General features: G+C 50.7%; 1 protein-coding gene across 6 annotated transcripts in view; it reads left to right on the forward strand.

Moving 5' to 3' along the window:
* Positions 1-21,620, forward strand: part of l1cama (L1 cell adhesion molecule, paralog a) — a 66,566-nt gene that overhangs the window by 24,292 nt on the left and 20,654 nt on the right. For 3 of the 6 annotated variants that reach the window (XM_069183374.1, XM_069183388.1, XM_069183393.1), the window contains 10 exons: positions 4,432-4,790; positions 9,162-9,176; positions 13,642-13,747; positions 14,667-14,860; positions 16,325-16,447; positions 16,616-16,786; positions 19,268-19,379; positions 19,869-20,053; positions 20,994-21,125; positions 21,396-21,539. In XM_069183374.1, coding sequence (XP_069039475.1) covers positions 4,661-4,790; positions 9,162-9,176; positions 13,642-13,747; positions 14,667-14,860; positions 16,325-16,447; positions 16,616-16,786; positions 19,268-19,379; positions 19,869-20,053; positions 20,994-21,125; positions 21,396-21,539 — 1,312 coding nt within the window. In that variant the 5' untranslated portion in view covers positions 4,432-4,660. Of the gene's footprint in view, positions 1-1,067; positions 1,139-4,431; positions 4,791-9,161; positions 9,177-13,641; positions 13,748-14,666; positions 14,861-16,324; positions 16,448-16,615; positions 16,787-19,267; positions 19,380-19,868; positions 20,054-20,993; positions 21,126-21,395; positions 21,540-21,620 lie in introns of those variants that run through there. The other 3 variants (XM_069183389.1, XM_069183384.1, XM_069183398.1) reach the window with 3 other exon arrangements.

Raw genomic sequence — 21,620 nt, forward strand, 5'->3', positions numbered from 1 at the left:
CAGTGCATGAAGTTTGTCCCCACTGTACATTGTGTGTGTGTGTGTGATATTGACTGGTGGCAGTGCGTGTTATTGACTGGTCTATGTGTGTTATTGACTTGTGTGTGTTATTGACTGGTGGCAGTGTGTGTGTGTGTGAGATATTGGCTGGTGGCAGTGCAAGTTATTGACTTTGTGTGTGTGTTATTGGCTTGTGTGTGTGATATTGACTGGTTTGTGTGTGTGATATTGGGTGGTGGCTGCTTTTGTTATTGACTCGTGTGTGTGTGTGTGTTATTGACTTGTGTGTGTTATTGGGTTGTGGTAGTGTGTGTTATTGGCTTGTGTGTGTTATTGGGTGGTGGTAGTGTGTGTTATTGACTTGTGTATGATATTGGGTGGTGGCAGTGTGTGTTATTGATGTCTGTGTGATATCGACTGGTGTCAATGTGTGTGTGTGTGTGTGTTATTCACTGGTGTCAATGTGTGTGTGTTATTGACTAGATGGAATGTGTGTGTGTGATATTGACTGGTGTCAATGTGTGTGTGTTATTGACTAGAGGGAATGTGTGTGTGTGTCAGTGACTCCCTCACCAGTTTGGATGAGATTGCAGCAGGAGGAGGACAAGGGGTCAAATCAATACCAGCCCTCCTTTACCCCTCCCTCTCTGGCCTCTTCCCCGCCTCTCTCTTTTCATCTCCCTCTCTCTCTCTCCCTCCATCTTGACATCCTTCTCGTTCACCAGCACCCTCCTACAGATAACGATTCATCTTTTGTATTCAAGAATTGTTCGGTGAAGTATTGTTCAGGGTGCACTGCCTCCCTGTCTCTGTCCCTCTCTATCTCTTCTCCCTCGCTCTCTCTCATAGTCCCTCTTTCTTCTAAATAATTGATTACCATTATTCTGATCTGAGATTTCTCAGATTTAAGGATGGCTGGAAATGAATTAGCCTCCACAGCTGAACGGGGAATTGAGGGAAACACTGTTGTCATGGAAACGTGGACGGCAAAGTGGGTAGTTGCCCCCGGCAACCTTTATTGTCCCAAACCCAGTTGGATCTGAAGTTGAGAGAGAGCAGGAGGAGATGACGGAGAGGGACTCAGGCGTGGGCACGCTAGGACGGAGGGGCACTGTCAGACAGGTAGACGGCCAGAGAGGTACAGTATGTTATCTGTCTGCGCGTGTGCACAGGTGAGAGGGAGCCAAGCAGCCCCTCCACAGATGGCTCGCTTGGTAGTTAGCAGGTAATTGATCCAAGTAAAAAAAATCGGAGGAATCAGCTTCAACAATGTGGCTGTGCAGCTTGGACCAGACTCCCACAAATACACACATACAGGTGTGCATGGACACATACACAGATATGTTACATACAGTACACCCATCTACATATATACTTACGCCTTTACACATATACTTCCATCCATCCATCCATCCACATATATACAGTACTTACACCCATACCCATAAACTTACAGCTTTACACATATACTTACAGTACATACACCACATATATACTTATACCTATACACATATACTTACATACAGCCATCCCCATTTATAATACCTATACACATATACTTACACCCATCCACGTACTGTATATACTTACACCTATACGCATATACCCATCCACGTACTGTATATACTTACACCTATACGCATATACCCATCCACGTACTGTATATACTTACACCTTTATGCATATACTTGCATATGCCCATCCAAATACCGCATATACATATACCCATACGCAGATATACTTACATATACCCGTCCATATTCTTAAATACATAAATACACAGACATATATATATATACTGTACGTCTACACATACTGTACATGTCAGGGATGTATGAAACCACCTGCTGTTTTAGAAATGGCCATGACAGAAATCCTGTGGTTGTTTTTTTTTTTTTTACCGGTGCGTGTCTCTGCGTGTGCGTGCCTGTTTCCGTGTCTGTGCATGTGTGAGCGTGTGTGTGTGTGGGTGGATGTGTGTGCGTGACGTGTCCGCGCAGCGCTCTCTCTGTGCAGTCTAATGTAAGCTGTCACTTTGCATTGCCGCACTATTCATTCCTATTGACCTTTAACACCAGAGTGCTTGTTAAATACCACACACCCCCCCTCCATTAAGGCGAGCCCCTGGGGCCGGGAGGGGGAGATGGAGCGATTGAGGAGGAAGGGGAGAGATGGGGGGATGGAGAAAAAAGAGCGAGGGAGAGGGGGAGAAGGAGGGAGAGAGCGATACCTTCACGCAGCAGGGAGACCTCAGCATGGCTGATGTGCACTGAAGGGGAAGAGAGAGAGATGAGCAGATGATTGCAGAGAGACAGGTGGGGTGGGGCGGGAGATGTACAGAGAGGAAGGAGGGAACCAGAGAGCAGTGTGGAGAGGAGAGGAGGGAGAAGGTAAGAAAGAGATAATTGCGTGTATACGGAGTCACGGAAAGGGAGAAATCCTGCTTCTTCGTTCACAGACGGGCGTGCTGAGTGAATAACTGAACAAGACAGACAGCTGTTGTAGCTTTGGCACTGCTAACTCATCAGTCATGCCAATAAAGCTTTGAGCATTTCAATTTGAATGTGAGACTCTGCGCTACAAGCAGGCACTCCTACAAGTGCTGATCATGTCGCCGGATGAGAGAGAGAGAAGCAGTTTGGGATGAAGGAAAGGAGAAGGATCAGGGGGAGAGATGGGGATGGAGCGGAGAGGAAAGGCAGGAGAGTACGATAGACCAAAAACAAGGTTGTGCCCCAGTAGTAGTCGTGTCAAATGACTGTGTAACAGGAACTCAGCCCAGACAGAATGAAACTGAGAGCCTCATCGATCTGTCTTTCTCTCCCTGTCTAACCCGCCTTCTCTCTTTCCCACCCAAACACTCTCAGGCTAACACTGCCACTGAGCGTTCTCACTCTCACTTGGGCAGCATGCATCTGTAGTGTGTTTACACTGAGCTGGACCGGGTGTGTTTACAGTTCTGTACTGACCGGTGACGATGAGCTGGACCGGGTGTGTCTACAGTTCTGTACTGACCGGCCATGATGAGCTGGACCGGGTGTGTCTACAGTTCTGTACTGACCGGCGATGATGAGCTGGACCGGGTGTGTTTACAGTTCTGTACTGACCGGCGATGATGAGCTGGACTGGGTGTGTTTACAGTTCTGTACTGACCGATGATGATGAGCTGGACTGGGTGTGTTTACAGTTCTGTGCAGATTTGGTGATGATGAGCTGGACTGGGTGTGTTTACAGTTCTGTGCAGATTTGGTGATGATGAGCTGGACCGGGTGTGTTTACAGTTCTGTACGGACCGGTGACGATGAGCTGGACCGGGTGTGTTTACAGTTCTGTGCAGATTTGCTGATGATGGAGTGGTTCTGTGCTTGGTGTGCAATGTTGCGTGACTGTACCATGGGCTGTTTAAATATTTAACATCTCCAGCTGGGGAGATGGAGGGATTTGTAAAGAGAGGGGGAGGGGTAAAGAGAAAATGAAATAACATGTACAAGCCCCCCCCCCAGCTCCATCCCTCAGGGTTAGTCTGTCTGGTGGGGGGGTTCATTACTACACACTCCCCTCTGTGTTAATTATTCACCACCCCAACCTGTCCCATACTTACAGTTCTGTTACTGAACACTGACAGTCACAGCCTGTCTCACTGTGTCTGTGTGCTTCACTTTCTATCCCTGTATCTGTCTCACTCTCTGTGCCTTAGTCTGTCTGTCTCTCTCCCTCTGTAGCCTGTCTGTCTGTATGTCTGTTCCTGCGTACTCGGTCTCTCTCTCCCTCTTTATCCTGTGTGCCAGTGTATTCCTGCACTTGTCCGGGCTGTTTTCCTGTTTCCCTCTAATTGCTCGCACACGGTGCCGCAGGCTTGCAGACACTGGTGCAGCTCTTCCTTTGTAGTGCCATAGCCAGTACTGGAAACAAACCCCACCACCACAGTGTGCAATCCACCTGGGAAACACACAGCGGCCATTCTGCACCAGCAGCCCCACCTGGGAAACACACAGCAGCCATTCTGCACCAGCAGCCCCACCTGGGAGACGCACAGTGTTCATTCTGCCCCAGCAGCCCCACCTGGGAGACACACAAGTGACCATTCTGCACCAGCAGCCCCACCTGGGAGACACACAGTGTTCATTCTGCCCCAGCAGCCCCACCTGGGAGACACACAAGTGACCATTCTGCACCAGCAGCCCCACCTGGGAGACACACAGTGGTCATTCTGCACCAGCAGCCCCACCTGGGAGACGCACAGTGTTCATTCTGCCCCAGCAGCCTCACCTGGGTGACGCAGTGCAGCCATTCTGCACCAACAGGGAACCTCAGGGAGGCCATACTGTCCCTGCCGTTAAGCACTGCGGTCTGACAAAGACCTGAGTTGCTCTCTGCCCTCTCACCTGTCTCCCTCTCTCTCTGGACTCACCTGCTCCCTCTCTTTTCCAGAAGACGGCAGGAGGAAGTGAGTGAGGGAAAGAGAGAGGCTCTCCGAGCGCACTCACGCACTCCGGTTTTGCCGGGCTGTACACCAGGAAGAAGCAGACCCAGGAGGGAGGAAGAGGAGAGAAGAGGGGACGGACAGCGAGGGTGTTCTCCCTGCGTCGGGAGACAGTGGTGTGTGTGTGTGTGTGTGCGAGAAAAGAGAGTGTTCATGGGAGTGTAAGCTGACAAGACGATGAAGTTGCAGTGTCAGCGTGCCTCCAGTGGGGAGTGCTGTCTCTCCCCACTTTTCCTCTTCCTCGCACTCTTCCTCCTCTCTCATGCTCCAGTGCCATCCAGAGCTGTTATCCACATTCCCAAAGGCTGTGAGTACCCATTTCTATTATTTAAATATTATTTCCACTGCCAATGTTCCCCCTACTGCTGTCTGTGAGCTACTGTGCTCATATCTGATGTTCCTTACTGTGCTGAAGTTCACTGTGTGCTCTAAGTTACTAATTCTTGTGTCTTACATGATACTGGACTGGCATTATGCCCTACAGCAGTGGGCTGGACTCTGGTTGGTACTGTATGCTACAGCACTGGACTGGACTATACAGCATGCGTCTGCACTATAGTCTACATCCCTGGCCTGTGATCTACAGCACTGGACTGTACTACACTAAACTGGACTGGACTATACAGCATGGGTCTGCACTATACTGTAGTCTACAGTACTGGACTGGCCTGGAACTGTATTCTACAGCACTGGACTCTACTACACTAAATGGGACTGGACTAAACAACTATGGTCTACATCACTGGACTGTGATCTACAGCACTGGACTAAGTTTGACTGTACTGTACAGCACTGGACTGGCCTGGAACTGCATTCAACAACACTGGACTGTACTCTACAACACTGGACTATTATACTCTACAACACTGAACTGGCCTGGAACTGTATTCAACAACACTGGAATATTATACTCTACAACACTGAACTGGCCTGGACTGTACAGCACTAGACTGGACTCGGAGCACAATCCAGTGCTATTATAACACTGGACTAGATTGTTCTCTAAAGCACCAGACTGTACTATATAGCACTAGCTTGACCTGGACTGCATTTTATAGGCCTGGGCTGTGCTCTACAGCACTGGGTGTGCCTGGACTGTATCCTACAGGACTGGACTGGCCTGGACTGTACTCAGAAGTATTTGATTGTACTCTACAGCACTGGTCTGGACTATACATCTAAAGTGTACTTTACAGCAGTCTTCTTTCCTTACATTTCAAGGTGGTGTGGTCACCTACTGTATGTACTGTACAGGAGAGGGCTGGACTGTACAGCACTGCACTGCCCTCCATGATAAAAAAACTGGTCATGGATGAGCTACTCTGATTGTCCTGGTCTCACTGTACCAATCTGATGATGGGAGTTTTCATTTACGGAAGAGATCTATTTGGCTCCCATCACACACAGCATTACAGACTCGCACAAGAGCAGACACAGAGTGTCCCCCTCCCTGACTGTCTGACTCTTGTACAGACAGAGCATGGCTTCTCAGTCCAGGGCCTGCTGAGAACCAGTATCCACTGCTCTTTCTTTTGACTGCTCTTTTGAAATGTCAGATTTTATCTTAGTCAAAAATTATTAGAACCTTTAAGGGGTGGCATGTTAACACAGGGTGGTTAGCGCTGGTGTCTCACAGCTCCTGTGTTCTGGGTTGAATTCCAAACAGACTCCTTCTGTCTGGAGTTTGCATGTTCTCCCAACACCATGTTCACGTAGGTTTTCGTTGGGAGCTGTGCTCTCCTCCCAGCTTTCAACACATTGCTGGCTGGGTTCATTTGTGCTTCCCAGTTGTTTTTCTCCCTGTGCATGTGTGTGGGGGCCCTGGGATGGGCTATTTGTGCATCCAGGGTCAATCCTGCCTGGCACCCCGTACTTCCAGGCTAGGCTCAGGGTGCCATGCTCCCTGCCCAGAATAAACAGCTCCCTGATAAAGCACGGATTGATGAGTAACTTAAAAACTTGCAGGCGCAGAATGCAATTAAAAAATCAATGTTACATCATTTAAGTAATTGATAGTCCAGCTTGATGGAAAACCAGCAACCACTGGGGTCACCAAGGTGAGGGTTTTGAAGTCATGCCCAAAAGGGTAAAGTTCACAGTTCATAGATCAGGGCAGAAAGGATGCAACATCTCAGGATGCTGAAGATGACAGGAGGTTGGAGGTTAATCTATCCATCTGACTGTCACTTCAGCCCCTGACTTTGACCTTTTCCATGTGTCAGGAACAGAGAGAGCAAAATGGAGAGAAAGTAAAAACAGAACTGCGGAGAAAGAAGATGGGCAGAGAGGTGCAGAGAACGAGAGAGAGAGGGAGTGTGGAAGAAAGGTGGATCGTGGGGGAAAGAGAGACTGGGGAGAGGGCTGTAGGCAGGGAAGGGGGTTCAGGGAAGAGAGAACAGGCCAGGAGGCAGTGGGAGGGAGGGAGAGGTGGAGGGCGCAGTTTATTTCCACAGAAACAGGTTGCACTGAGCTTGTTTTAAATCCCGCTGGGACTCCCCCCCCCCCGCCCCCTCCTCCTTCCTTCCATTCCTTTCCTCTGTTACAGCATCTGTTCCTCCAGGAGGGGGAGGGGAGCGACGGACCAGACTGCCACTTGTCAAATCCCCTCCGGCCCCCCCTACATACACACCCCTCCTCACTGCTCCACTCTCCTCTCCACATCATCTGTCCCTCTGTCCTCCCGAGAGTGCACCAGCCTCTTCCTCCAATCTCCTTCCTGCTCTCCCACTGCTCCTGTGCACCTTTCCTTCCCGCCTCTGGCTCCTCCCACCCTCGCTTGCCTTCCTCTGTCCTTAGCTCCTCCAGTTTCTCCCTCGCCCTCTTCTCACCTCCCCTCTCCACACATCGGCCCTGCCTCTGGTCGTGGGAATTATTGCTCTCCTGGTGACGGTTGTGCAAGTCTGAAACGCAGTGCTACACAGTCTGTGACACACAGGGCGCGTGTGTCACTCAAACAGTCAGTGCGGTGCTGAAGCGGTTGCCATGGCAGCTGGGTGATGCTCTGTGTCATACTGACTCTTAGGGTGGGGTGGGGTTGGAAGGAGACTGAGAGAGAGAGAGGCAGGGAAAGCAACAGAGTAAAGGATAGAGGCTTCATAATAACCCAGATTACTCAATTGTGTCAAAAAAAATATAGAATCCATTCAATTTCACAGTCTATATTTTTTAAATCACACTTGCAAGCATGAGCAGCCGTCACGAATCCCACTCGATAAAGACATCAATCAAATTTTCAAAAATATATAACCGCGGACTTAACTCTGAAAGACCCATCCATTCATAAAAAGAGGCAAGTAAGAAGTTCTCGGAGTGTCTCAGAGCCCCGAGACAAAGAGAGGAGAGAGGAGGAGAGCCTGTGGTTTGTTGTGCTTAATTGATCAGTAATTGTGTGTTTCAGTGTTTACAGCATGCACTGGCACACAGCTCGCACGCCGTGTCATCACAAGCAGCAGGGATTCACAACCCAGTCACACAGCTTACACACACCCTGTGGGCAGCTGTGTTTCAGTGACATTGCAAAGGCGAGCAGGAGGAGTCACAAAGCAGCAAAATGTAAATCATCATCTCCAATCTGCTTGTCTGCTTTGCTAACACAATCTACCAGCGCATACAGCTCACAGGATTACTGGAAATATTAACAATTTTACTTACGAGCCCTTTTAAAAACACTCCAGGATCTATATAAGAGAACAGCCTGTGTGGAGTCTGGTCTTCAGCAGAGTGAGAAGGCTCTGTTACACTGTGTGGAGTCTGGTCTTCAGCACAGTGAGAAGACTCTGTCACACTGTGTGGAGTCTGGTCTTCAGCAGAGTGAGAAGGCTCTGTTACACTGTGTGGAGTCTGGTCTTCAGCAGAGTGAGAAGGCCAGAATCAACAGAATGAGTGCAATTTACCATAGTACGGGAGTTAAGTGCTGAGGCAGAGAGCTCTTAACTAAAACAGGAGTGACAGACTTCTGGATACACTGAAGTCTATTTAGGACCTCAGAAGATGCCCCAGTGAATAAGGCATTACTTGAATAAATAAATGTGTGTATCTGTATTTCAGCATCAGATATGTAGAATGAGGGTGTTCACGGAGCAGTGTTATGCTGAATGCCCATTAAGGGCTTCATTTTGGCACCATCACTAAGAACACTGAAGTCACCAACATTGTTTAACTGCCGTTGGGAGTATAATCCCAGTCTTGTCACAGTCTAACTTTTTGCATTTATATCATAACATCAGGTCTGCACCTTTAAAGCACTGATGCTGCAGCAGTAGTGTCTGGTTTGGGCTGCAGATCGCTGTGGGTGTCGTCAGAATGGCGGTAAACTCTGGGTCCCTGGCTGTGAATAATGTGACCATGCAGCAACATATGAATAGTAGAAAAGGTCCCTGCACTGAGCCCTGTGGTGCAGCCTCAGACTTCAGACTGCTCACGTTCATGGATGGGCTGCTGGTGCCCAAACAGGCGCCAGACCGACTCGGGATCAGTGCTGCAGGTGCAGGTCTGCATCCCCTCAGCCACACAACACTCTGGTAACCCCGTGTCTGTGCAGCCAGGCCAGCGCTTACAGCTCATGCGTCAGTGCAGAGTGATAACGATGTTAATAAGTGTCTTGTACTTGCCTGTCTGTGAATGTGCACCACTAACACCAGCGTCTTCCTCTGTCCCTGCTGCTGTCCCGGACCAACAGACAACAAAACGCAGAGTAAGTGTCTCGTCTTTTAATCCTGCCTCCCTGCCTTTGGGACTCTCTCTCCTCTCTCCCTTCGCTCTCTCATCTCCTCCACCTCTCTCCCTGGGAAACACATGTATCTCTAATCCATACTCATCTTGACCTGACGTTTTACATCATTTCTGGGAGGGTAAGGGAGGTATTTTTGGTTAAGCAGTGGCTTCCTTAAAGATGTAAAGACCTCCTCTCCTTTGTAACTGTTCTCATGGTCTGATCAACAGTGCCAAGGGCAGCACTGAGGACCAGCAGGACAAGAAGGGTATAAAAACCCAGAGCAAACACCCAGTAGCAGATCATTAGTAACCCAACAAGAGCCGTTCCTGTACTAGGCAGTGATCTGAATCCAGATGGAAAAGCCTCATACAGCTTAATTGCAGATTAAGGAAGATTGTAACCTCTGGCAAAAATAGTACGTTTGATATTGGTCATTAATTACTAAGCAGGCTGGAGTCCTAATTCTGCTTTTTCAGCTGAAGGATAATAAGTGCTAGTGTAAGGGCTGAGTGAACACAAGCAGACCTCAATGATTAATGGATAATGTGTGAGAACTGCAGAGCAGTGAGAGCAGATTCCAAGGAGCATGTGGAAGGTTTCATTCTGGTGATCATTGCAGGGAGAAGGCATGACTCTGCAAGGAAATGTGTACTAAGCAGAGACACAGCGATTAGCCTCGGTAGTGGAATCAGAGTGTACTATCCAACACCAGATGGTATCTGTTATCAGATTAGAAAACCTCAGAGAACTGATTGCACAGGACTGCAGACTCTGCTGTTCTTCAGTGGATTTAAAAGATGATGAATTGTGGGGGGAAAAGTGAGAAAACATCCCAAGTCTTCTCTGTTCAACATGACCTGCATGGACTCTGTGGGTTGCAGCTGATTGTGTGTCTTGGGGGTCAGAGCTTTTGCCATTTTCTGAGCTCGTAGTCTGTGATTATGTCTGGAAACACTGGCCAAATACCTGACCAGGATGAAAGACAACAGGGTGAAACTGACCCTGATGAAGTTCAGGCTCACTGACCTTAACCTGACCATAGAAACTGGGAGACACAGGCAGACCGGGCTGCCCAGAGTGGACAGGCTCATTGACCTCAACCTGACCACAGAAACTGGGAGACACAGGCAGACCGGGCTGCCCAGAGTGGACAGGCTCATTGACCTCAACCTGACCACAGAAACTGGGAGACACAGGCAGACCGGGCTGCCCAGAGTGGACAGGCTCAGTGACCTCAACCTGACCACAGAAACTGGGAGACACAAGCAGACCTGGCTCCCCAGAGTGGACAGGCTCAGTGATCACAAACTGGACATAGAACCTGGACATAGGCAGACCTGGCTGCCCAGAGTGGACAGGCTCGGTAACCACAGAAGAGATGACAGGCTGTGCTCCCTCTGTCAGCAGGGAAAAATAGATGTTGCCCTCCCAGCAGATAAAACAAGGTCCAAATGTAATGCGCTCATGACAGATTAGAGGGAAGCGTGTTTGATGGCACAGTTTTTGTACCGGCAGATCATTCAGGCACCTGCAGAAGTAGCTCTTCTCCTAGGCTCTAAATGCAGAACAACACTGAAGAATTCCTGGCCCTCAGTCCTGCTCTTCTGCTTAGCATGAATCACTAGTTTTGCCCGTCTGAAAGGAAGTTCCATTGCCATGTTGTCTGAATCTCTTCAAGCAGGAAACCCACAAGATAAAAACAGCTGCACTGAAGCCCATGATAACATCTGTCTCAAAAACAGGGATGTTAAATGATTACTTTCAGGAGTAGAGCAATGAAAACCAGCTTCTCTTAAGGAGACATGGGAGACACAAAGTATGATGTTTGGATATTTCCCCAGTGGCCAGTCAGCACACGAGCTGTTCGAATATCGCTATCTTCAGTGTCCTGAGATAAGATAATGACAGGGTGGCAAACCCCTCTTCTTCTCTCATGTCTGCTTGTGCAACCCTCATCTCCCTCGTCCCCACGCCTACAGCCCCCTGTGGTCAGATAGTCCTTTGGTGCTGTCTGTGTGGAGTTTGTATGTTCTCCCTGTGTTCGTGTGGGTTTCCTCCCACAGTCTGAAAACATACTGGGAAGTTTCTTGGCCTCCAGGAAGATTCTGGCCCTGATGTGAGTGTGTGCGTGTGTGTCTGTGTGTGCCCCGCAATGGACTGGCATCCTTTCCAGGGGTGTCATAATATTAATCCCTTCCACTTATATAGGACACTCAACACAAAGCGCTGTACAGGTAATGGGGATCCCCTCCACCCCCACCAGTGTGCAGCCCCACCTGGATGATGCTCCAGTCCTCTCCCCACACACCAGCTCTCAGTGGGGAGGAGAGCAGAGTGATGAAGCCAGTTCAGAGAGGGGGGCTATTAGGAGGCCATGATGGGTAAAGGCCAGTGGGAAATTTGGCCAGGACACTGGGGTGACAGCCCTACTCTTTTCGAGAAACGCCCCGGGATTTTTATTGACCACAGAGAGGACCTCTGTTTTAAGTGTAATCAGAAGGACGGCGCCTATTTTACAGTCTAGTGTCCCCATCACTATACTGGGGCATTAGGACCCACCCAGACTGCAGGGTGAGTGCCCCCTACTGGCCCCACTAACACCTCTTCCAGCAGCACTTCCAGTGTACCCTGCCTTGAGCCCATTGCTGGCTAGAATAGGCTCTGGGTCCCCCGCGATCCGGAATTGGAAGAAACAGTTAGAAAATGGATGGATGGAATAATGACACCCAAGAATGAAAAGTGTTGGATGTTTGTTGAGTACTGAGGTGGAGTGAGACCTGGATTAAACCCCAGGGCCCGCTGTGGAGTGAGGCGTTAACCACGGGGGGCTGTAGGCGTGGGGACGGGGGAGATGAGGGTTGCACAAGCAGACATGAGTGAAGAAGAGGGGTTTGCGTGTGATGCATGCACAGTATACAGCTCTGACAGCTGCTGTGGGCGATGATACTGATTTTGAACTGCGGAGGTGAGACGCTTGCCTGTCATCTTCCTTCCCCAACTCCAGTTAAGAACGTCCACCTGTTATTTTCTACACTGCAGCTATTGTACTTAATTACCTGTTGCTGCTGTTGTTAATGGGCTGTTGTGCAACACTGTAAGGGCCCAGTCAGGCCTGTAAGAGGAGGCAGAGAGAGGAGAGGGAGAGAGAGAGAGCGATGGAGGGAGAGTTTAACCTTCGTGACTCCAATATCTCAGAGGAGCCTGAAGGCTATAATATAGTAAATTTCATCAGATCAGAAATTCTTATTATCTCTGTCTCCAGGATGCCTCTCATCTGACTTTGAGGCCACGCATGGTTTTAATAAATCTCTCTGTCTCTCCAGTCTCTCTTCCTCCCTCTCCTATCTCTCTGTCTCCTCTCTCCATCTCCACCTCTCTCTCCAAAATTCAAATTTTAAATTCAAATTGTCTTTATATTGGCCTGGTGAGGTGAAACCAGTTTTTTAATAATGCGCATTTCATTAAAATGTAAATACATTTAAAGAAGAGACACGGGGTTTTTATAGAGACAATGCAGGACAGTGTAATCAAGGCCATGTTAAAAATATGTTAGAAAAATGACACTTATTTGTAATATCAGTGTTTTGCATTTATATAGCTTATGTCTCCCTGAGGATCTCCACAGCTTTTAAGAGATGCTAGTGGTCTGGCCCTGCCCATGTAGGCAGCAGCTCCCCCTGCAGGACACAAGTGGCAAGAGAGAGGAACTCCTCTGCCTTCTGCGCTTTAGATCGGAACCAGCTGGATTAATCTTACCGTGGATGGATTTCCTCTAGCAGAAGAGCATTGCAGTGTGACGGTCAAGACGACACCTCCTCTTGTGGAAATAACAGTTCTGTGTATGGGACAGGGTTAAACAGAGCTTCGCAGTGGACAGGAGAGCAAAGCTGTAGACAGAGGTCTGCTGGGGGATTAATTCCTCATAGTGTACAGGGGTGACGGGGACATACTCCCAACTGTAATTGTGTTAGTGCCGCTGTGCGAGAAAGCAAAACCTTAGAATCCTAGACCGAATCCTGTGTGCTAATCCAGTATGGGAATGCATTATTCCAGCCCTGCAACAACAGGCACCAACAAAGAATTTATGGTTCTTAGATCTTAATGTAAGAAGTTATTTTGAATAGGATTTTTCACTGTGCACAGCAGATAGGAACTATGTTTAACATCTGTTTAATAGAAACCAGCTTCAGCACGACGACTCCTGTTGCCACACGGGGGGGCACTGCCCTGGGGGGCTGTAAGGAATAAGGAGAACTAGAAAGACAGCGCCACCTGCTGGTCCACCAGTGTCACTGCTCATACAACAGAAGGCTGGCTCTCTGTTTGCCGTCTTCCAAGCCTGTTTCAGTAGAGGTCTTCAGATCACTTCCCGCCCTGTCTCTGAGTGCTGCGCTAGTGCACAGCAGTGTACAGTGCATGTGTTAACCCCCCTCTCCCTCTCCAGATGACCAGCCCCCTGTGATCACGGCCCAGTCCCCGAGGAACCTCACCGCCTTCTCCAGCGATGACATCACCCTCACCTGCGAGGCCTCGGGCTCGCCCAGCCCTTCGTGAGTGTGACCGCAGTGCCAGCGCGCGGGGGTGTATATTGTTCCTCGCCCTTCCCTCCCTGTCTTCACCGACTCGCCCATCTCTGGAGTCTGTGTTCCTGACCCCAGCCTGGTGGAGAGAACACCAGTGTCCGCGTGTGCTTGCGCGTTTGTGTGTGTACACGTGTGCATGCATGTGTGTACATGTGTGCGTGCAAGTGTGTTCATGTGTGCATAGGTGTGTGCATGCCTGTGTACAAGTGTGCATGTGGGTGCGTGCATGCATGTGTGTACATGTTTGCATGCATGTGTACATGTGTGCATAGGTGTGTGCACGGTTGTGCATGCCTGTGTACAAGTGTGCATGTGTGTGCGTGTGTGTGTGTGTGTGTGTATGTGTGTACACGTGGGTGTGTGCGTGTGCTTGTGCGAATGTGGGCAGTGGCTCTTGGGCAGCTGCTGCCAGAGGCACAGTGGGCAGTACTGCCCTGCCCTTGAGGGCCCTGGTCATGCACAGCCACTTGACATGCAACAAATACCCAAACCCTTCCACACCATTCCCAGCCATCCCGGTGCCAGGGGCTGCCGGGAATTCTGCCGTTCCGTGGGAAAGCTCCGGGAAGTGCATGCTCCGTATCTATCTGCTGATATCTGGACTGGTGCAACAGGTCCAGCACCTAGGTCACAGAGGGCGGAGTCCAGTTAGAATGGCCATTGGCCCAGCTGTGGGCACTGTGGTCAGGACCAGCCTCCTGTCCTCATCCCCAGCTCAGATATCGCAGTGACTGGTGTGGTCAGGTCACACCAGCCCCGGCAGAGGGTGTGCGTCTGCGAGATCAGAGCAGGAGTGCCCCCCCGTCTGTAACACCCCCCCTGCTCTGTCCTGGGACCCCAGTCCTTCAACTTCTCCTTGCCTCTCTCCCCCCCCCCCCCCCACCAGGTTCCGCTGGGTGAAGGACGGCGTGGAGTTTAGGCCCAGTTCTGACCACCGCTTCAGAACCCAGCCCGGTACAGGCACCTTCAGCGTCACTGCCGGCAACGGCCCCATCAGCGAGTTCCAGGGCACGTACCGCTGCTACGCCGACAACGCCCTGGGCACCGCCATGACGCACGAGACCCAGCTGGTGACTGAGAGTGAGTGCGGCCGGGCAGCACAGGGGCGCCCCTTCCCGGCGGGCTCGCACCCCCCTACTCCCGCTGCTGTGGGGGGCCAGAGGGACAGAGGCCGAGGGTGCGGCACAGCTCGGGGCTTGAACCCGCAGCCCTCTCGCCAAACGGGCCGCCCCGCCACCTGCGCGGGGTGTTGCAACAGGAACTCAGTTTCTGGAATTCCAAGATTCCGGACCTGCCGCTGGGCAGAGCTAGCGGAAAGTTATCCAGAATTTCTTCTGGATGCTCCCCAGCCCAGCCCTGCTTGTCTGCTGAGCTCGCCCCCAGCTTGCAGGAGGAAAGCCCCGAGCAGACAGGTCATTTCTTTAACAGAGGCAGGAAGCCTGCAAGCTCAGCCTGAGGAGTTTTGGGGGTAAAGAATAGAAATTAAGCTCTTTTCGGCTTAGGAAAGTTGGGAAGTCTGAAATTGCCTCACTATGAGGATTCCCTCGTCTCTGCTCCTGCAGAAAGAGAAACAGTCCGATTTGCTCAGGACTAGTCATGGTGCAATAGAGTCTAGTGTCCTGCACTTTTGCCACACAGCTCTGTATGTAATTCATTGAGTAATTAACATTAATTCTACGCTACAGAACTATACCGCACTGTGCAGAATAATTCAGCGCACATTCATGCACAGAATGGATTGCCCGTGGATCCAGTTCTGTGGCAGCTGGGGGCTCTTCCTGGCTCAGCACGCTTAAGACAGAGAAGCTACCTGTCAGTCCCTCCCCACCGTTGCCTTGACAACTGTTACCCAGGAAACTGGGCAGCCCATGATGTCACACAGCAGTCTCCGTGCTGCAGAGAAAGGGCTCCTGGGGGATCAATAGCTCTCTGTGTGTCAGGGTGTTTTTATACACGCATACGTGCAGCCCTGCGTTCACCTATAAAAGAAAACTGCAATCATGTTGCGTGGTCCTAGTGTCTTCGTGAGGTCCTGCTAGCCTTGCAAATTAACATATGGCCTTTACAGCAGCTCTGCTGCTCATCTCAGAACTGGGAAACCTGTCCAGGCAGCCAGTGTGGGAGTAATGTCAGAGGCAGCCTGATAAATACAAAACCAGTTCAGATCACAAACGATGAAACCGCTGTCTGTCTCGGTAGCCTTAGAAATGCACAAGCAGTCAGCACATCCAGGCATGAGGCAGAGGAATGTCTGCCTGTTTAAGGCTCGGAGCAGTGTCCTTCACTGAAGGAAGGAGAGGGCCGGGAGATTTTACCTGCGTTGTCTGTAGACACTATATCTAAATGAAGGAAGCTGGACAGAAGGGCGTTAGCACCCCCTAGTGGATGCTGTGGCTGTCTTTGGTTGGGAAGATGTGCCTCCAGTCCTATGTGTTTGTACAAAAAAACAAAACAAGTTGTGATTGCTCAGTCTCACCGTGCAGCTGGTTTTCCACATGTCAGCAACTTGCGCCTGACAGCAGTCCTGTCCCCACTGTGTGCCAGAGCCGCCGAAGTGGCAGAAGGAGAACATAGTGCCGAAGGTGGTGGAGGAAGGGGAGAGCGTGATCCTGCCCTGTAACCCCCCGAAAAGCATTGTCACCCCATATATCCACTGGATGGACGAATGTAAGTCCTGCTACCTGTTTGTCTTCCTCTCCTCCACGGTACCTCTTCCTGTCTGTCTCCGAGTCTCCTCTTGTGTCTCTTGCTGTTCCGGAGTCTTGCTCTCTGGGTCTGACTGGGGCAGGAGTCTACCTGTGGGTAAATGAGGCTCTTTCTCTCTCTCTCTTTCAGTCCTGCGGCACATCGAGCAGAACGAGCGCGTCACGCAGGGCCGAGATGGAAACCTGTATTTCTCTCATGTGACACAGAAAGACAGCAGAGACGACTACATCTGTCACGCCCAGTTCATCAGCGCACGCACCATCCTGCAGAAAGAGCCCATCAAACTGAAGGTCACGACCAGTGAGTGTTAGACAGCCAGGAGCACAGCTGTCTGAGCTACTGCCAACCAAACAGGAAGACACACTGAGACTGACACACTGAGTCTGAGACTGACACACACTGAGTCTGAGACTGACACACACTGACACACTGAGTCTGAGACACACTGAGACTGACATACACTAAGTCTGAGACTGACACACACTGAGTCTGAGACTGACACACACTGACACACTGAGTCTGAGACACACTGAGACTGACACACACTGAGACTGACACACACTCACACACTGAGACTGACACACTGAGTCTGAGACTGACACACACTGACACACAGACTGACACACACTGAGTCTGAGACTGACACACACTGACACACTGAGTCTGAGACACACTGAGACTGACACACACTGAGTCTGAGACTGACACACACTGACACACTGAGACTGACACACACTGAGTCTGACACATACTGAGTCTGAGACTGACACACTGAGACTGACACACACTGAGTCTGAGACTGACACACACTGAGACTGACACACACTCACACACTGAGTCTGAGACTGACACACACTCACACACTGAGACTGACACACTGAGTCTGAGACTGACACACACTCACACACTGAGATTGACACACACTGAGTCTGAGACTGACACACACTGACACACTGAGTCTGAGACACACTGAGTCTGACACACACTGAAACACTGAGTCTGAGACACACTGAGTCTGAAACTGACACACACTGACACATACTGAGTCTGAAACTGAGACACACTGAGACTGACGCACACTGAGTCTGAGACTGAGATACACTGAGACTGACACACACTGAGACTGACACACACTGAGTCTGAGACTGAGACACACTGACACACTGAGTCTGAGACACACTCTGACTGACACACACTGAGTCTGAGACTGACACACACTGAGACTGACACACACTGACACACTGAGTCTGACACATACTGAGTCTGAAACTGACACACACTGAGACTGACACATACTGAGTCTGAGACTGAGACACACTGACACACTCTGACTGACACACATAGTCTGAGACTGACACACACTGAGACTGACACACACTGACACACTGAGTCTGAGACACACTGAGACTGACACACACTGAGTCTGAGACTGACACACACTGACACACTGAGTCTGAGACACACTGAGACTGACACACACTAAGTCTGAGACTGACACACACTGAGACTGACACACACTCACACACTGAGACTGACACACTGAGTCTGAGACTGACACACACTGACACACAGACTGACACACACTGAGTCTGAGACTGACACACACTGACACACTGAGTCTGAGACACACTGAGACTGACACACACTGAGTCTGAGACTGACACACACTGACACACTGAGACTGACACACTGAGTCTGACACATACTGAGTCTGAGACTGACACACTGAGACTGACACACACTGAGTCTGAGACTGACACACACTGAGACTGACACACACTCACACACTGAGTCTGAGACTGACACACACTCACACACTGAGACTGACACACTGAGTCTGAGACTGACACACACTCACACACTGAGATTGACACACACTGAGTCTGAGACTGACACACACTGACACACTGAGTCTGAGACACACTGAGTCTGACACACACTGAAACACTGAGTCTGAGACACACTGAGTCTGAAACTGACACACACTGACACATACTGAGTCTGAAACTGAGACACACTGAGACTGACGCACACTGAGTCTGAGACTGAGATACACTGAGACTGACACACACTGAGACTGACACACACTGAGTCTGAGACTGAGACACACTGACACACTGAGTCTGAGACACACTCTGACTGACACACACTGAGTCTGAGACTGACACACACTGACACACTGAGTCTGACACATACTGAGTCTGAAACTGACACACACTGAGACTGACACATACTGAGTCTGAGACTGAGACACACTGACACACTCTGACTGACACACACTGAGTCTGAGACTGACACACACTGAGACTGACACACACTGACACACTGAGTCTGAGACACACTGAGACTGACACACACTGAGTCTGAGACTGACACACACTGACACACTGAGTCTGAGACACACTGAGACTGACACACACAGACACACACTGATGCACTCTGGGAGTGCTGTGTATGGAGAGCAGCAGCTCTTGCACTGTCTCTGGGCTCCTCTCCCCGAGCTCCTGGGAGCAGCTGGGCAGGGCACCAGAAGTCGGGGTCACAGCTGGACAGTTGTCCAGTTTGCTGGCACTGGGCCCCTACCCAGTGCCATACAGGAGGAGGGTGATGTTCTGCAGTCTGGAATTTAAGACCGATTCCTCTGGGGCTCAGGGGACTGGGCCCTGCAGAGTCCTGTTTCTTGCCCGCTGTTTTTCCACGCCTGTGTGGACAGACCGGGGCGCCCCGATGTGCCCCATCTGTCTGCGCGAGGCGAACCCCACCCCCTCTCTCTCTCCCCAGCGAATGCGATGAAGAACAGGAAGCCCAGCCTCCTGCTGCCCAGAGGATCGCAGAGCACCCACATGGCGCTGAGGGGTCAGACCTTGGAGCTGGAGTGCATCGCCGAGGGGCTGTGAGTCCCTCTGTCACGCCTGCACTCACTCCATAAACCTCACTCTCTCTCACTCTCGGGATCACTCCTCCTCCAGTTCTACTCATGTGTTTCCTACGCGGGAACAGTAAACACGGTTTCAGACATTCCCAGTACAGACACATTATTGGATATTAACAGACATCACGTAATCCGCACTGTAAATCATCACTGGGAGACAGGCTCAGGGTCCCTCGGGCTGTGACAGGAGCTGATACACTGGGCTGCAGCTCTATTGAGTTTCCTCCCCCAGTAGGAGCGGGAGCTGTTCCGATTCTGGCGGGGGTGGGAATTCTGGGATTCGATGCGTTGTCTTCGGGGAGACGGGCCGTCCTTCGCTCTCTCGCCTCCTGGAGCCTGCGCTGGGCAGGCATCGCCGTCTCAAGGGTGCGGGCGGAGACTTGTGCGGGGAAAAAGGGGAAATGTGTCAGGAAGCAGATTAGCCGACCCTCCCGCCTGTTTCTCCCCCAGCCCCACGCCTCACCTGGAGTGGGAGCGGAAGGACGGCGACCTCTCTGACGCAAGGGCCTCGCTGCAGAGCTTCGGGAAGCTGCTGCGCATCGAGAACGTGGTGGAGAGCGACGATGGGGAGTACCAGTGCACGGCCAGCAACGACCAGGGCAAGGCAACACACATCTTCACCGTCACCGTGCAGGGTAATGACTCTCACTCGGGGCAATAACTCCCCCACTGGGCAGTACTCTCACTCGGGGTAATAACTCTCACTGGGCAATACTCTCACTTGGGGTAATAACTCCCTCACTGGGCAGTACTCTCACTCGGGGTAATAACTCTCACTGGGCAATACTCTCACTTGGGGTAATAACTCCCTCACTGGGCAGTACTCTCACTCGGGGTAATAACTCTCACTGGGCAATACTCTCACTTGGGGTAATAACTCCCTCACTGGGCAGTACTCTCATTCGGGGTAAAAACTCCCTCGCTGGGCAGTACTCTCACTCGGGGTAATAACTCCCTCACTGGGCAGTACTCTCACTCGGGGTAATAACTCCCTCACTGGGCAGTACTCCCACTCGGGGTAATAACTCTCACTGGGCAGGGTAATGACTCTCACTCAGGGTAATAACACACTCACTGGGCAATACTCTCACACGGGGTAATAACTCCCTCACTGGGCAGTACTCTCACTCGGGGTAATAACTCCCTCACTGGACAATACTCTCATTCGGGGTAATAACACACTCACTGGGCAATACTCTCACTCGGGGTAATAACTCTCTCACTGGGCAATACTCTCACTCGGGGTTATAACACACTCACTGGGCAATACTCTCACACAGGGTAATAACACACTCACTGGGCAATACTCTCACACGGGGTAATAACTCTCTCTCTGGGCAATACTCTCACAAGGGGTAATAATTCTCACACGGGGTAATAACTCTCTCACTGGGAAATACTCTCACATGGGGTAATAATTCTCACACGGGGTAATAATTCTCACACGGGGTAATAACTCCCTCACTGGGCAATACTCTCACAGACTGGGTGACTCTCAATAGGCAATACTCACACTCAGTGTAAGACACTCACACAGGTGCACAAGTATGAGTATGCAATGCTGTGTCTTGTCAGCTGCCCCCTACTGGACACGTGTGCCCGAGAGCGGTCTGTATGCACCAGGGGAGATCATGCGCCTGGACTGTGAGGCTGAAGGAATCCCCACTCCCACTGTGCGCTGGAGGATGAATGGGCAGTGGCTGGATGGTGAGTGTATCTTTAAATCTGTGCTACACTCTGACTGTACACACTGCACTCTGACACGCTGGAGACCACTGTCCTGACTGTACACACTGGAGACCACTGTCCTGACTGTACACACTGCACTCTGACACACTGGAGACCACTGTCCTGACTGTACACACTGCACTCTGACATGCTGGACAGTACTAGCGCAGAAGCTCCAATTGTCCTCTCATTGCATATGTACTCTGGCCTGCATATGCATTATGACACCTGTGTCCCGTGCTGTTGCAGAGATAGAGAAGGATGATCGCCGCCGTGTGGAAGGGGGCACTCTGATCCTGACGGACGTGCAGTTCGGGGACACAGCTGTCTTCCAGTGCGAGGCCAGCAACATACATGGCACCATCCTCACCAACACATATACCCACATCATCAGTAAGTACTTTTTGTCCCCAACTCTCTGTTTGCATTAATGCGTTAATATCTGGTGTGTTAGTGATGCTCTGTGTGAGGAGG

This window comes from Lepisosteus oculatus, chromosome 2, assembly GCF_040954835.1.
Source record: "Lepisosteus oculatus isolate fLepOcu1 chromosome 2, fLepOcu1.hap2, whole genome shotgun sequence".
Lineage (NCBI taxonomy): Eukaryota > Metazoa > Chordata > Actinopteri > Semionotiformes > Lepisosteidae > Lepisosteus > Lepisosteus oculatus.